Source organism: Ictidomys tridecemlineatus, chromosome 4 (assembly GCF_052094955.1).
Source record: "Ictidomys tridecemlineatus isolate mIctTri1 chromosome 4, mIctTri1.hap1, whole genome shotgun sequence".
Lineage (NCBI taxonomy): Eukaryota > Metazoa > Chordata > Mammalia > Rodentia > Sciuridae > Ictidomys > Ictidomys tridecemlineatus.
Window position 1 is genome coordinate 12,010,864 of NC_135480.1, and position 15,416 is coordinate 12,026,279.

General features: G+C 45.0%; 1 protein-coding gene across 1 annotated transcript in view; it reads right to left on the bottom strand.

Moving 5' to 3' along the window:
• Nucleotides 1-2,038: 2,038 nt before the first annotated feature.
• The window catches only part of LOC120889554 (uncharacterized), a 28,252-nt gene continuing 14,874 nt past the window's right edge, over nt 2,039-15,416 (bottom strand). The window contains exons 3-5 of the mRNA XM_078044864.1: nt 14,075-14,194; nt 6,411-6,527; nt 2,039-2,243 (exon numbers count right to left, since the gene is read on the bottom strand). Coding sequence (XP_077900990.1) covers nt 6,411-6,527; nt 14,075-14,194 — 237 coding nt within the window. The 3' untranslated portion in view covers nt 2,039-2,243. The remainder of the gene's footprint in view (nt 2,244-6,410; nt 6,528-14,074; nt 14,195-15,416) is intronic.

A 15,416-nucleotide genomic window follows, 5' to 3' on the forward strand; every position in this document is an offset into this window, starting at 1 on the left:
GAGTTAAAAGTTAAAAAAAAAAAAATCAGGCACTATGGTGCACGCCTAGAATCCCAGAGATTTGGGAGGCTGAGGCAGGAGGATTGTGAGTTCAAAGCCAGCCTCAACAATTAGAAAGGCCTGAAGCAACTTAGTGAGATCCTATCTCAAAATAAAATATAAAAAAGGGCTGATGTGGATTGATCCTTAAGCACCCCTGGGTTCAATCCTGGATACCATAAAAAATATTTAAAATAATCAAAAGTTTATAAAGTAAAAATGTTATAGTAAGCTAATTTATTATTGAAGAGATATCTTTGTTTTGTGTCACCGAAATGCAAGTCATTAATAGAGTCGACAGTAGTGTATAGGGATGTCCTCAGCCTTTACAGTCACCTACCACTTACTGATTAGCTCAGAGCAACTTTTGTTAAATGAAATTAAATGAGCTCCTGTGTCTGAACATGGTCTTTCTGTGGATTATTTTTTCCCATAATTTATGAGGGTACACAGAGTCTTGTATGGTCAAAAAAAAATAAAAAAAAGAAACAACCCAAAACCAAAAGCAAACAAACAACAAACAAAACCCTCAGACCAACAAAAGAGCCAAGAGCCACTTAATTCTGAGAGTTCTCTTAGGCATTGGTGGCCTCTTGGGTAATTTTGTGCTGACTCTCAACTGGTAGCATTTTGCTAAAGTGCCTTGATATGCATTGACACTTGCTGGGGCAAGTGTCAGGAAACCTGAGACTCCCGGGCTTCTCCCCGTCCAGCGCTGCAGTGTTGGGGTCTGCAGGCGGTGACGAGGTCTTTCTCCTTTACCTCCTGCAACCTCTGAATGTCACACGTGGTGCACGGGCCTCCCTGCATGGCCACCCAGCTGCGCCTCCCTAGCTCTAGCCTGGTTCTTCTGGAGTGGGTCTGCAAGTCCTCTGCACATCACAGAGTATCAGTGGGGCTGAGAGTCTTCCTGCAGACACCTGCAAACACCTGCACTCTGCCAGCTTCAGAGAGGAGAGCTGTTCAAAGGCCACACTCCTCCTGAGGGATGCTGAGGGGAACACCCAGCCCCTCCAGGAAGTGGGGGAGGTAGACGCTCCTTATAGTGAAAGCACAGCTGCACGAGTTTCGTGGGCTGTTATAGTAAAACGTCACCAACGGAGTGGCCTAGAGTAACAGAGATCTGTTGTCTCGGCATTCTGGAGGCTAGAAATCCAAAATCAAGGAGCCGTCAGGGCCATGCTCCCTCCGAAAACTCCCTCACCTCCTCCTGCCTTGTGGTGGTCTTCTGGCCATCTCTGGCACTTCTTGGCCTGCAGATGGGCCACACCAACCCTCCCTCTTCAGAGGGGATTCTGTGTGTCTTGCATCCTTGCCCTCTGTGCTTGCCTGTCTCAGGGTCCAAATGACCCTTTCTAGAAGGACACCTGTTGTGCTGGATTAGGTCCCACCCTGATAACTTTGATTTGATTCTCCCTATCCAGACTCTATAACTAATATCACATGCGGAGGTAACGGGTTAAACCTTTAGCCTCTGCTCTGAGTGACAAAATCAAACCCATTATAGTCCCTCCCAGCAGATATTTTCTGCTTTGAGAGGTGGGCTCCTGTCATCAATACTGGGAAATCAGAAAACCCCTAAGGATCTCCTATACCACACTGTGGCTGGTATAATAACAAGAGCTGATCAATGACAAATCACAACAGTTTGCTGAGGGATGACTGTGAGTTAGCTGCTATTCTAGGCTGTGGCGATGATGTACTATTGTTTAATGCTCCCGTCTTCTCTGTGGGCTGGAGGCTATTATTTCTATCTTACAGATGAGAAGAACCAAAGCACAGAGAGGCCAAGGGTCTTGCTATTGCTACATTGGCAATATCATGCCTGCTTCCAAAGTCAGGGTATTTTCTTCTCTCAGATGAAGGAGTCCTTTGTTCATGCCAATCTCCTCAACCTGAGGAAAAGGCTGTACTCTCCCACTCCTCCAGACCCCAGGGGTGGGGAGTCTAGGTTTATCTATGTTAACTCCTACTGGCTCTGAAAATGGGACCAGTCAACTTGCCGGCAACGTATATCCTTTATTGAGGAACCAGGAACCGGAAAGGACTTTATTAGAATGTTGGTTTTTTCCATGAAGCATCTTGAAAAAGAAATGACAGTATTCTTCTCTGATTCACCATCTTGTTTTTGACAGGAGTCACAGTGGTCCACTGGACTTTGAGGAGACAGTGTTTTCCAACAGGGATTCCTGAAGCTGGGGGACCTGGGGCGAGGGGACACAGCGATAGGATCGTTATTATCTCTCACACAAGAGCTTGGTCCACGGAGTCAGAACAAGACAAAACGACCACGGCAAACCAATGTGCACGACCAGAATGTGGCCAGCTGAGAGTCCACGGAGAGGGAGAGGACAACCCTTACTCTGCCTGCCTGTCTCATCATCAGACCTGGGACCCATCGGGCGCCGGAAGCTTCCATGAGCTAGCGCAACCACCTTAGGTGAAAACTTTACTCAAAATGACTTTTACCTTCAGGTAGACTCTGGTGAGTCCTAAGTTTCCTCTTGAGTCCTCTGCTTCAGTTGTCGGGCAGAAGAGAAGGGAGTGGAGAGCCAGCCAGGTGGCTCAGAACACAGGATTGAGGGACTCACTGCGGAAGGTGTTCTCATGGGCATCTGTCTTTTCCGGAGTAAAATTCTCATGTTTTGATTTTTTGTGTTTTAAATCCACTGTGGAATATTTTGCTGTATAATCACACACACACACGCACGCACGCACGCACGCACGCACGCACGCACGCACACACACACGCGCACGCACCCACACACGTACACACTCACACAAATTTTAAAATACCTGAACATTTTGAAAATAGTCTTCTAATCAAGTGAAATCAGGATCAGTATTGGAAGTTATGGCAGCGTGGTGGTGGACACCTGTAATCCCAGTGACCCGGGAGGCTGAGGCAGGAGGATTGCAATTTCAGAGCTAGCCTGGGCAACTAAGCGGGGACCAAAGCAATTTAACGAGAACTTGTCTCAAAATAAAATATAAAAAAAAGGCTGGTGGTGTGACTCGGTGGTAAAGTGAGCAGAAGCAGCAGCACTCCAAGATCTTACTTCTCCAGGAAGACCCAGGGTGAGACTCACGAATGCACACCACATTAATCAACTTCCTAAGTAGCTTTCAAATTCAACTTCTTTTCCTTAAACTCACCACATGGCAGGCCTTCTGGAACAGAAGCCTACTTACTCCTGTCTCTAGCCTGGGTTTTTTCCCCCTTAGTCTATCTTGGTCCTCCTGACAGGACGCCTGGGACACTGTGGTTGACTCCCTGTGGTTGACACCCACTGCGCATGACTTGGGTGGCTCACTCACGGCCCACCATGCCCTTTGCCAGCCTTCGGCTCAGAGGTGGGCCTCGGGAGTTGGGAAATGGGATGCCAAGACGGGCTTGCGGCGGCTTCCGGGGAAGAAAAGGGCAGCTTCTCCTGCGGGAAGTGACCAGGTGAGACAGCCTGGGGATAAAGATGACGACAGCGTGTAGGAAGACAAGGTGGGTCAGGGTCTCTGATCATTTGAGCTCCTCAATCAGTCGAGCCAGAAGCTTTCCCGGCTTGGGACCTGCTCTTTAATAGATGATGGATTCCTGATGGAATCAGCAGTGTGATTTGGGGCGGGGAGGGGAGCACTGATCTGTAATTTGCTGTAGAAAATATTTTAACGAAAATACTTACATACCCCAAAAGTCTGATCAAGACACGTGGCCGTCAAAAGCCCTTCAAGGGCACCCTGGTGCCTATAGACGAAATCCAACTTCTTGGATAAGGTAGTTGAGCCCTCCCATTAGGAGGTAGTCTCAATTTATCTCTCGCACTTCATTTTCAACTACTTTCCCTCCTGTAATACCAGATAGGAGTTCTGCAAACATGTCATCCTTTTGACTGGAGGCAGAGTTTTAAGTGGACATAAAAAAATGCAGATTTACAAAACTACACTGAGGTTTCATCTCACGCAGGTCAGAATGGTAGTCATCAAGAACACAAATAATAATAAATGCCAGAGAGGATGTGGAGAAAAAGGAACACTTTGACACTGTTGGTGGGACTGTAAATTAGTACAACTGCTATGTCAATCAGTATGGAGTTTCCTCAAAAGACTAGGTATGGAACCACCATACGACCCAGCTATACCACTTCTTGGTATTAAAGCCATCTTATTACAGGGGTACATGCATACCCATGTTTATGGCAGCAGAATTCACAATAGCAAGCTATGCAGCCGGCCTAGGTGTCCATCAATGGATGGAATGGATAAGGAAAGTGTGGTATAAATACACAATGGAGTCTAATTCAACCATGAAGGACAATGAAATTATGGCATTTGCAGGAAAATGGATGGAACTAGAGATCATCATGTTAAGCAAAATAAGTCAGACTCAGAAGGTTAAGGGCCGTATGTTTTCTCTCCTAAGTGGAAGCTAGAGAGGAAAAAGGAAAACAAAGGTGGGGGGTGGATCTCCTACGAACCAAAGGGAGATCTTTGGAGGAAAGGGACCAAGGGATGAGAAGTGGGGAGGGAGAGGGGAAGTGCTGGGGAGTGATATTGGCCAAATTAGGTTGTTATACTGTAGGTAGGTCCAAATATGTAACAAATCCCAACAATACGTACAACTATAATGCACCAATAAAAAACGTGGGGAAAAAAGAAAAAAATTGCAGACATCCCTATCTTGTTCTTGATCTCAGAGAGAAAGGATATTCAGTATCTTTCCATAAGGTAATTAATGAGCTGTGGATTTTTATAAATGACCTCTTCATGTTGAGGAAATTCCATTCTATTCCCAGTTGGTGGAATTTTTTTTTTTCTGTCATGAAAATGTATGAGATTTTTGTTAAATTCTTCTCCCGTGTCTATTGAGATGATCATGTGCTGTCTTCTGTTCTGTTAGTATGGGGTATGACCCTGGCTGGTTTTCAAATATGGAACCAGCTCTGTATTCCTAGGATAGCTCCTAATTGGACATGATGTATAACTGTTTTCATATGTTGTAGGATTCCATTTGCTAGAGATTATGTGATTTTGAGGATTTGCACATCCTTATTTATCATGGATTCTAGTCTATAGTTTTGTTATTCTTTCCTATTTTATTAGTGCATTAGAGTTATACACAGTATAACTCTAGGGTTCATTTGGACATAATTATACAAGAGCATGTAATCTAATTTGCTCTAAATCAGCCTACAGTACTCCCCCTTTTCCTTCCCTCCTCGCTCCCTCTGTTCTCTTTACTCAACTGGCCTTCCTTCTAGTTAGTTATAGTTTTTTAACATATACATAAAGGTGAAGCTCACTCTGGCATATTCATATATGTAAGCAGCAGAGTTTGGTCAGTTTTATAGTTTATAGTTTCCTTTTGTCATGCGTCTGCATTTGAGCTTAGTAGCTGGGTAACCCTAGCTTTGAGGGATGGCTTGACCTGATGGGGCCCACATGCCCACTCTAAGAATAGCCACACATGGGCGCCTAGCACACTCTGTGGTCTACCACACCTGCCTGAACTGCTAGGGAGTCCCCACTCTCTCATGACCCACGGAGAGAGTGGTACTGCGGCAAGTCACAACAGCACAAAAGCTCCCTCTTCTTACCAAGATTTGGCTCTTTTCTCTGAGCAAATGCTTCTTGCAAACCCTTGACCAATTAATTTCCAGAGTTTTGAAAAAGTTGGTTTTGACAACGTTTCCCGTGTTAATGTTCACTTTTCTGGAGGAATGGATTTTTTGGGGGGGAGTGGACTGGGGGTTGAACTCAGGGGTACTCAACCACCGAGCCACATCCTCAGCCCTATTTTGTATTTTATCTAGAGACAGCATGACTTACTGAGTTATTTAGCACCTCACAGTTCGGAGGCTGGCTTTGAACTTGCAATTCTCGTATCTCAGCCTCCCAAGCCTCTGGGATTACAGCATGCCTGGCTGGAGGAACGGATTTTTTTGAGGGTCTGTCTTTTCTCTGACAGAAGCACTCTCTTTTATCTCCCCTAAAATCTTTATTTTTATTTTATTTAAACAAACTAAAACTCTTTGTTATCTTTGTCCTTTAAAACAAATTTGAATCATTCAGTCTAGAGCATTCAGTCTCCACATACCCCGTGTCTGGCCAGAGAAGCTTCTTTCAGTCTATTTTTTTCTATTAATCTTCCAAGAGATGTAAGTCCCAAAGACCAACTTCTCCCACATTGTTTGGCCAGGGAAAGTTGTTTTACTTCAATTTCATGTATTACAAAGCAGAATGACATTTCACTATGTTTACAGCTACTCTTGACCTGACTTTAGAAGCAATGCTATTTCTCGATTCCAGCTAAACTCTAGAACCTCAGATATGGTTCTTAATAGAGACTTCATTGGCAAGCCTGAAAACAAATTACTCACTCATTCAATGATTTCACGTTCAAATGCTTTCCTGATCACATTGAGACTTATGATTGAGAGGACCAGTTCTGCCGCGGTGGTTAGGAATAAAAATTGTAGAAGCATCATGCCAGCCATCTGGAGGAGAAAGATAAGAAACATTGCTCATATGAATGAACCGTTTCAAAATGATCCAAGGAAGACATTTGGAAAATAGGGAATACACATTTATCCTAATAATTTCACACAACTATGATGATCTTGAGTATTTTTTTGGTAACAAATAAATGCATTTCAAAATTAACCAACTGTTTATCTGTGCACCAAACATTATATATTATGCACGTTAATTCTACCAAAGGTCCCACAAGTTGGATGCTTTTATTTCTGCTCTACACATGATAAGGTTAGAAGTCGATGCATAGAGCAGGACTGTGCTCTGTTGGCCTTCTTTCTTCAGGATTTGGCTCTGGATCTCTCTCTGTCTCTGTCTCTCTTGAATGACCCCATGCTCCTCCTGTTAGTGTGCACCCAATGACAGGTTCTATTTTCTCTCATTGACAGGCCATGGACTGTAATGCTGTGAATTAGGTCGAACCAGGTTCTCTTTCTTCCCACTTAATGACCACGACTCAAAGTAGAAGTTTCTTCTTTCTTAGAAATAGATCAAAATGGCCTTGGTGTCTCTCACTGTCCTTCCCTCGAAGCTCCCTATGTGAAGAGCACTGAGGGGAAAGTGAGGAAGCGGGAGACAGGCGAGCGAGAAGTGAAAGACGGAGACCAGGCAGAGATCCACACAGAGTTTATTTGTCAGAGCTGACGAATAAAGGCCGTCTCTCCATAGACGGGGAGAGGCGAAACAGGCTTGGGGTTCGGGACTTTTATGGGGTGGGCTCAGAGATTAGAGCTGATTGGGTCCTAATGCAGGTGGTTAAGGGTGGGTTGGTAGGAGGGAGTGGTGGGCCTTTCTCAGAAAGGCCGTTGGGTGGGAAAGCTAAACTTTTTCTTACGATGGTGGCTGTCACTTAAGATGGCCATCCAGATGCCGAGTAAGGACCTGACATTCCCCGTTTTGGGGGTTGTTATTGGACCCCTGAAGGGACGGGGCGTAGATCAATCTCCTGTAGCTTCTTCCTGCTGGGAAGGGGTGGTGTCTGGACCCTTGTTAGGGGCTGGGGTGTCATTGAGGCAATGGTGATGATCAGGAGGTGCTGGGCGATGCTGACTCAGCCCAATTTTGGAAGTCCGGTGACAGAAGCCGGTTCACCGTTTGTTAGAGAGCCTTTGAATCTGGTCTTGAATCAATCTAATGACGCAGGGGGCAAGCATCAGCAAAAGGCCTATGACAAGGAGAGGTCAGAAAAGGAAGTGCCCACTGCACAAGGGGGTTACTCAGCTGCCATCCTGAGTTCCAATGGCAGTGGGAAGCTTTGAGGCATGAAGGAGATCGGAGATGAAGGGGGCATTAGTAACTGAGGTTCCCTCGGTGGTAAGGAATCTGCACTCCTTCCAAATAGCAGAGTGGGAGAGAAGTACGTGGAAAGCATATTTAGAAAGAAGTATAGACATGGAGGGAGGCTCTCTTTGCCAAAGTGAAGGCTCTGATGAGGGCAACTCGTTCAGCCTGCTGATTGGATGTCTTATTGGGGAGCGGAGCCCCTTCCACAACAGAGGTTAGAGAGACTATAGCACACCCTGCCCGGGGACCTCCCTCCTGAAGGCAGGAGGAGCCATCTGTGAACCTTACACCATTTGTATGTTGCCTGGAGCAAGGGGCCTTCCTGTATGTGGGAGGGATGCGGAAGAATCTCCTCCAGAGTTTCAGTGCATGGATGGGTGAGAGGAGAAGAGGTGGAAGAGTCCTGAGGATCCGGAAGGAGAGTAGCAGGGTTTAAAGGTGAGCACGTATGAAAAGTAAGACTGGGATCTTCCACCAGGGGAACCCAGATGAGGCCAGGAGAAGAGTGCTAGGTGAATGGAAGAAGGGGTGTGGTCATGTCCTGGGCCCTCAGGCCAGGATCCCAAAGCAGCTCAAATCCCTGGAGGGAAGAGCAAGTCCAAGGGGAGAACATGACGGAGTCACTGGCATCAGGGAAAGAAGAGTGGCCCAGGACTAATCACATCCCTGGGATAAGAAGCGGGTTTATTGTCAGGAGCCTGACGAGGCTGCTCTGCAAAAAGAGAGGGACAGCAAAAGCAAGGAGGGAGGGCAGGTATTGTGACCGGGCCAGAAATGGAAGTGGATTTTGAGATGGATGTGAATGGGCTCGCAGTGGGAGGCGATGGAAGGACTTGAAACATCCCAGACAGTAGGTCCACCTCAGAAGGGGTAAAGGGAGGCACTGACAGTCAGAATAGGGGATGGTCATAAGGTAAGGGTGAGGACCAGGGGAGCGGCAGGCGAGTCTGGATGGAAGCGTATTTGAGGGGAGAGGAAAGCATAGCCCCCAACCTTGTGAGGATGTCCCTTCCATAAAGGGAACAGGGCCCTGTGGAATGACCAAAAGGGAGTGAGTAAAAATTAGAGACCCAAAAGCGCAAACCAGGCCAGGTGTCTGTAAGGGCTGGTAGGTTTACCCTCTACCCAGACAACAGAGGTCATAGAACGAGTGGAAGGCCCCCAGAGCCCCTTGAGGACTGAATATGTAGCCCTGGTGTCGAGGAGAAGAGCACTAGGTGAATGGAAGAAGGGGTGTGGAGGAGGAAGGAGACAGGAGGAAGGAGACAGGCCTAGCTGAAATACACAGAGTTACCCCGGGTTCCCGTGGAGTGATGGTCGTGGTCGGGTGATGGGGACCTGGGCCTCCTCAGTCCTCTGCAGCCAGTCCTAAGAGTTGGAAAGAGGAACCAGAAGGGCTGCATGGCCGGGGGCTACTGTGGCTCAGGGACAGTCAATGGCCTGGTGTCCCTCCTGATGGCATTTAGGACAGGGGTCTAGAGGCTTGCGAGACTTGGGACATGTACGAGCCCAGTGACTTGTCTGACCACGTTTAAAACAGAGTTTGGGTGGCCCCCAGGGACCCTTCCGTGGGCCAGTGGAACCAAGGACCATGTTGAGGCCAGACAGATGGCTTGAATGAGGTCTTCTGTTTTTGGGCCTTCTAGTCTCTCCTGTTATACACCTTAAAGGCCACTTCCAGAACCTCAGCTTGGGGAGTTAGGGATCCCCTCTCGAGGCACCTTAGTTTGGCTTTAATATCAGGAAAACTCTGGGAGAAAAAGTAGGTCATTAGTGGTTGTCTCCCATCTGGAGTCTCAGGGTCCAGGTTGGTATTTTAGATCGTCCTTGGTCAGGGCGTCTGAAAATGCTGAAGGGTTTTCATTCTTATCTTGGAAGATTTCCTGGAGCCTTTCATAATGATAGCCTTATGGGCTGCCTTTCTCAGTCCTGCCATGAGACAAGTAATGAGCTGGTTTCTACCACTTACTCTTCCAGGCAGATTATAATCCCAATGGGGGTCTCATTCAGGGACTGCTTCTGTGTCAACCGGATGGGCAGGGGAGGTCTGGTGTGCCTCATCAGCATAATTTCATAATTGCTCCCAAACTCGCCGGTATGGACATTGTGGGGAGTCAAATCATACGACTGGGTCAGATGTATGTGGTGGGACTGGAAGTATAGGACCCAAGCCACTTTTCCACCTGTGAAAGATCTGACAAAGACAAAGGCGCATGAACCCGGATGACACCATTGACCCCAGGCACCTCATGTGGAGGACAGAGATGCTGGTTGGGCAGTGGCAGCCTGTGAGCGTGTAGCAGGGAGAGAAGGGTGGAGGGCCCGAGGGGACAGTTGCTGCAGTGGCTTCATCAGAAAGAGAATTGTGGTAGGTTGGGGGCTCCTTTGCTGGGTTGAAGGAGGAGGGGTCCTGGGTGGGATCTTCTGTCCCTTTGGAAGCAGGCATAGGGGAGGTGAGAGCTAAGAGGACTTGCGTGGGAAAGCAAGAGTTGCAGAGAGAGGGCTGAGACCGTAGAGAGGAGAAGGCTTGAAAGTGTGTTTCCTCTTTCCATTTTCCCAAAAGCTCACAATAGCTGAAAAGATCCCTGATATTGGGATCTAGAGTGCCATTAAGTGGCCATTTAGAGTCCAAAGAATGTTGAGGCCAGATCTGAATGCATAAATGGATACATTTTGGGGGATTTAGGTCTGGAGAGAGAGAGAGAGAGAGAGAGAGAGAGAGGCCCTAGGTTAACCAGGAGGCAGCCTAGAGAACTATGGGAGGGAATGGATGTGGTAAGATATAGGAGAGTTTAGAGGTGGGGCGTCCCCCAGTCTCTCTCTAGTATCACCCAATCCAGAGGAAGGTTACACTCAGAGGATTGTCACCATCACTGGGTAAGCATAGAGAGAAGGGCCCTTAGAGGCCCAGCTGGGACTACGTCCATAGAGATTAACCCAAGGCTGAGAAGTCTCACCAGGAGCAACTCCCAATCACCCTTGATGGTTTTTTTTCTCAAAACCCAAGACCCAAATAAAAGACCACCTATAGACCTGGTGGACAGTACGGATCAGCCGTAGCTGTGAAAGTTGTGGTGGGGGTGCCCCCGGCCACATGGTAACCCTGGGAGTGCCAGATGATCGAAGATCACTTCCCAGGGCCCGTAGGTCATTGAGATCAACCGGGGACAGGGGTCTTACCTGAAATGTCTGGTGGTGGGTGCAGAGAAGGCATTCAGCAGAATGCAGCGCCTGGTCCCAAAATGGAATTCGGGTTGGGGCCCAGGGAGGCTCCGTGACCCTCAAAGAGGGGAGCAGGCACACCCAGGAACCTGATCCTGGGTTTCGGCATCAATGAAAGGAAAGCGAGGGACCCGGAGACAGGGGAGCAAGAAATGAAAGATGGAGACCAGGCAGAGATACGCACAAGAGTTTGTCAGAGCTGACAAATAAAGGCCGTCTCTCCATAGACAGAGAGAGGCAAAACAGGCTTGGGGGTCAGGACTTTTATGGGGCAGGCTCAGGGATTAGAGCCGGGAGGGTCCTAATGCAGGTGGTTAAGGGTAGGGTTGGTAGGAGGGAGTGGTGAGCCTCTTTCAGAAAGGCCCTTGAGTGGGAAAGCAAAGCTTTTTCTTAAGATGGCGGCTGTCACTTAAGATGGCGGCTGTCACTTAAGATGGCCGACTAGAGGCTAAGCAAGAACCTTACCGACTAACCTAATTGGTAATTTTGAGAAGGAACCCAGTTCTTTCCAGGTCCTCTTTTTTCTTAGAATGGTCTGCGTTTTCAACGTGCAATCAGAATTGTCTAGCCCCATTAGGGAGGCCTATGTTCCAGAGCCTGTTTCTAACTAGGTGGATGAGCTTAATCCATGAAGTGTAATATTATTAGCAAGCTCGTTTGACCAAAGACTTCAAACTTAGTGTCTAACTGTAAAAAAATCAATAATAATGTGGATAGCTCTGTCTACATCTGCTTGATTCTCGTGCCTCATCTCAGTTGGTTCATAACATGAGAGAAGTAGATGGCTACTTACTGGCCTGTATTCATTTTTAGGGTGTCCATAATAGAGTACCCAAACAGGGTGGCTTGACACGGTAGCAATTCATTGCTTCACAGTTCTGAAGCCTCAGATTCCCCAATCTCTGTATTGGCAGGACCATACTCATTGTGAAGCCTCTGGAGAGGACCCTTTCCTTCCTCTTCAGATTCTTTCCTTGGCTTATAGGAGCATAATTCGCATCTCTGCCTCTATGTTCACATGGCCAGATGACTCCAGGACAACCCTATTTGAACTTAGCCAATTTCGTCTGCCATGACTCTATTCTGAGGCATTGTGGGTGGAGGATTTCAACACATCTTATTTTTTTCCACTTTTTATTTATATGATAGTGGAATGCATTACAATTCAACATATCTTTTTGCAGAACGTACTTCAACCAACAACCGCCTGCCTCTAGTCCCTTCAAATTCATGTCCTCCCAGTGTGCAAATTAGATTCCCTTGATTGGAACACCTTGGAAAGTTTTAACCTCTTCCAGAATCACTTCTAAGTCCAAATTCTATCCCAAATGTCATCAATTTGAAAAGCCCCCAATCATAATTGAAGTCAGTTAAGGCAAACACTCAGTATAGTTCATCCTGGGGCAAAATTTCTCTCCCCCAGAGGCCTTGTGAAACCAGAAAACCAGTGATTTTCTCCCAAGATACAGTGGTGGAGCAGGAATAGGGTACATTCCCAAAGGAACAAATAAGAAGGAAAAAGGGGTCATAAGTCCCGCACAGGTCCACCACCCGACAGGGTAAATTTTGTTAGATTTCAAGTCCTGAGAATCATTCTCTGTGTCCATTTTTAGGGCCTGCTGGTGAAGGCCTTTGCTCCACCAAGGTGGTGGCCCCACACTCTCAACCTGCTAGGTCTGTGGTACTCTGACATTTATTGTTGTTTCAGTTTGTACCTTATTAAAATGTAAATATTTATGACATAAATCTTCTTTTCCCCTTTATTCCTTGATTTTTTTTCTTGCTGTGTAACTAATGTACTAATCCATTTTATATTATTTTTTTTTCTGTACCAGGGATTGAACCCAGGGGGTGCTTAACCAGTAAGCCATATCCCCAAGCCCTTTTTAAATGTTTTATTAGAGACATGGTGTCACTGAGTTGCTTAGGGCCTTGCTAAGCTGCTGAGGCTGGCTTTGAACTCATGATCCTCCTGTTTCAGCTTCCTGAGTTGCTGGGATTACAGGCATGAGCCACCATGCTTGGCTATTTTTTAAAAATTATTTATTTAATTTTTTAAGATTAATTTTTAAATAGTTTTTATGCTACCTAATTTTAATACCAACTAAAAGTGTGTGTCCATTTTTATTTTCTTTGAAACAGAAGTGAATGGGTTCATGCCTCCATTATTGACTTGTATCATTAACTCCAATAAAATAATAGGTTTCTCCCAATATTTGAATTTATTTCTCAACTTTCTATATTGTTCTTGGGGTAATTTTTCTTCTAGTGAGTAAATATTATACCACTCTTGTTATGATACTTGATGACAAGTTTTGATATCTAGTGCAACACACTCTTTTGCACTTTGCAATCATTATGTGGCTTTCTTAGCAGTTTTCACACAATTATTCTTCAATCCTTAAGTATTTTAAAGTAATTTGACTGCATTACTACACAAACTTGGTTAAGATTCTAAATAGACCTGGAACACGATTATATGTTAATTTGTAGAAACTCGCAATTTTATTATATTGAGAACTTGCAATCAATAATATAGTTTTTTTTTTAAGGCATTCAGTTCTTAATGCCCTTATTACATTTTCCAGTTCTGTTATTTTAATTAGGTTATTTCATTGTTTTCCATTTCAATGTCTAAGTGGTTATTGATAGTATAAAGATACTTTATTGATTTTTGTGGGTTTTTCTTTTGTCCAGCTACCTTACTAAACTGTTTTGCTTTCCGGTGTTCTTTTGTGGCAATTTTTTGGAGATATTCCAAGTATCTGGTCATTTTATCTTCAAAAAATGACAAGTTTTTTTTTTATCTGTCTTTGAGGTCTCTGATGTTTTTGAGTTTTGAAGGAAAACTGAATTTTTAGTATGATCATGATGAATATTTGAAGGACACTTTTGTATTCCTATGCCAAAGATGGACCTCACTCACTTCAACGTATATCACGGGAACAATGGGTTTTCATTTATATCTAAAATTTTGATGAATATTATTAAAATTGGTACTTACATGTGACCAAATGTATTGAATTCCTTTTGGCTCAAATATTGCAACCTGAATGCATTCTATGATCAAACCAATGATAGCCACAAAGAGACTTACGATGTTCATTACCATTGCAACAGTAAGCTGTAATAAACATACAAAGAAAACACTGGTCATGGATAGCAACACATAGATTTTGATGAAACAATCAGTCTATCAGACAGGCTGGAACATTGGAGTTGAAGTTTTTCTTTCTTTTTGAACTACACTTTCTGGAACCTTAAATCTTACAGTGGTTGATAGCAGGACTCCATCTCAAATTTGTCTAGAAGCCAGTAGGACAAAATTTTTTTTTCTTGCCCAAAAGGCATTTATTCATTTGAAAAATAATATGCAATGCCTACCACGTGCTAAATAATGTTCCGGGGGAAAGAATTAGATCCATTTTCAAGAAGCTTACATACAATCTAATGGGGGAGATAAATTACAATTTTGTTTAGTGAAATTTAATAAGTGTCACGCTATGAGTACTTTCAAGTTTAGTTCTGTCTGTGTCACTCCTTCTCTGGAAATGTGGCTCTGCTAATTAAAGTCTTTCAGTAGTTCCTAACTCCCGGAGAGACAGTGAACAAACTCTTTTGAATGGCATCATGGGCCTGGTGTGAACTGTGAAGGAAGGCTGGGCTCCTTGTGTGTATTTTTATATGCATGTGTGAGAGACAGGTACGGAATCAAACCAATGGAGGACGTGTGATTTGATGTTAGTCATTAAAGGAAAGAACCTAAGTGGACATAGGAATTTTGGGTGGTTCAGCAGGCAGTTCATTGCCTATTTTAAGACTATCCTCACTGGTTTTCATTGGCTTGGTTTAGGTTTTTTTTTTTTTTTTTCAAATAAAGAAGTTCTGCAAACTTATCCTGGGAAAATCAGAGGAAGAGGGATGGGGAACAAAGATGATGGCGCAGAGGAAGACTGCACTTTCTGGTTTCTCTGCAGCTTGGAATTGAAGCAATGGGATTATGGCTTCTTGATAAGGTAGGCAACCCAGGAACGTCAGTGTAACAGAATACTGGACATTCAGAGATCAGAGAGACCCAGAAATTCTGGGTGTATCAGACAGAGTGTTAGGTCAGGAGTTTAACAAAACACTTAGTACAAAATAAATCAGCCAATCGACATCCCTGCCTCAGTCTGACAAGATGGCAATTTCAGGAAGCTTGCCTGGTCTCAGCCTTATAAACAATTTCCCCTACAACAGGAGCAAGACAGATACATTCAGGGGAGGACAAGGGTATGCTTACTAAGAAGGGCCTAATTGCTAAGACAGCTTAAGTAAGACCCTGCACAAGCAACAGAGACAAGATT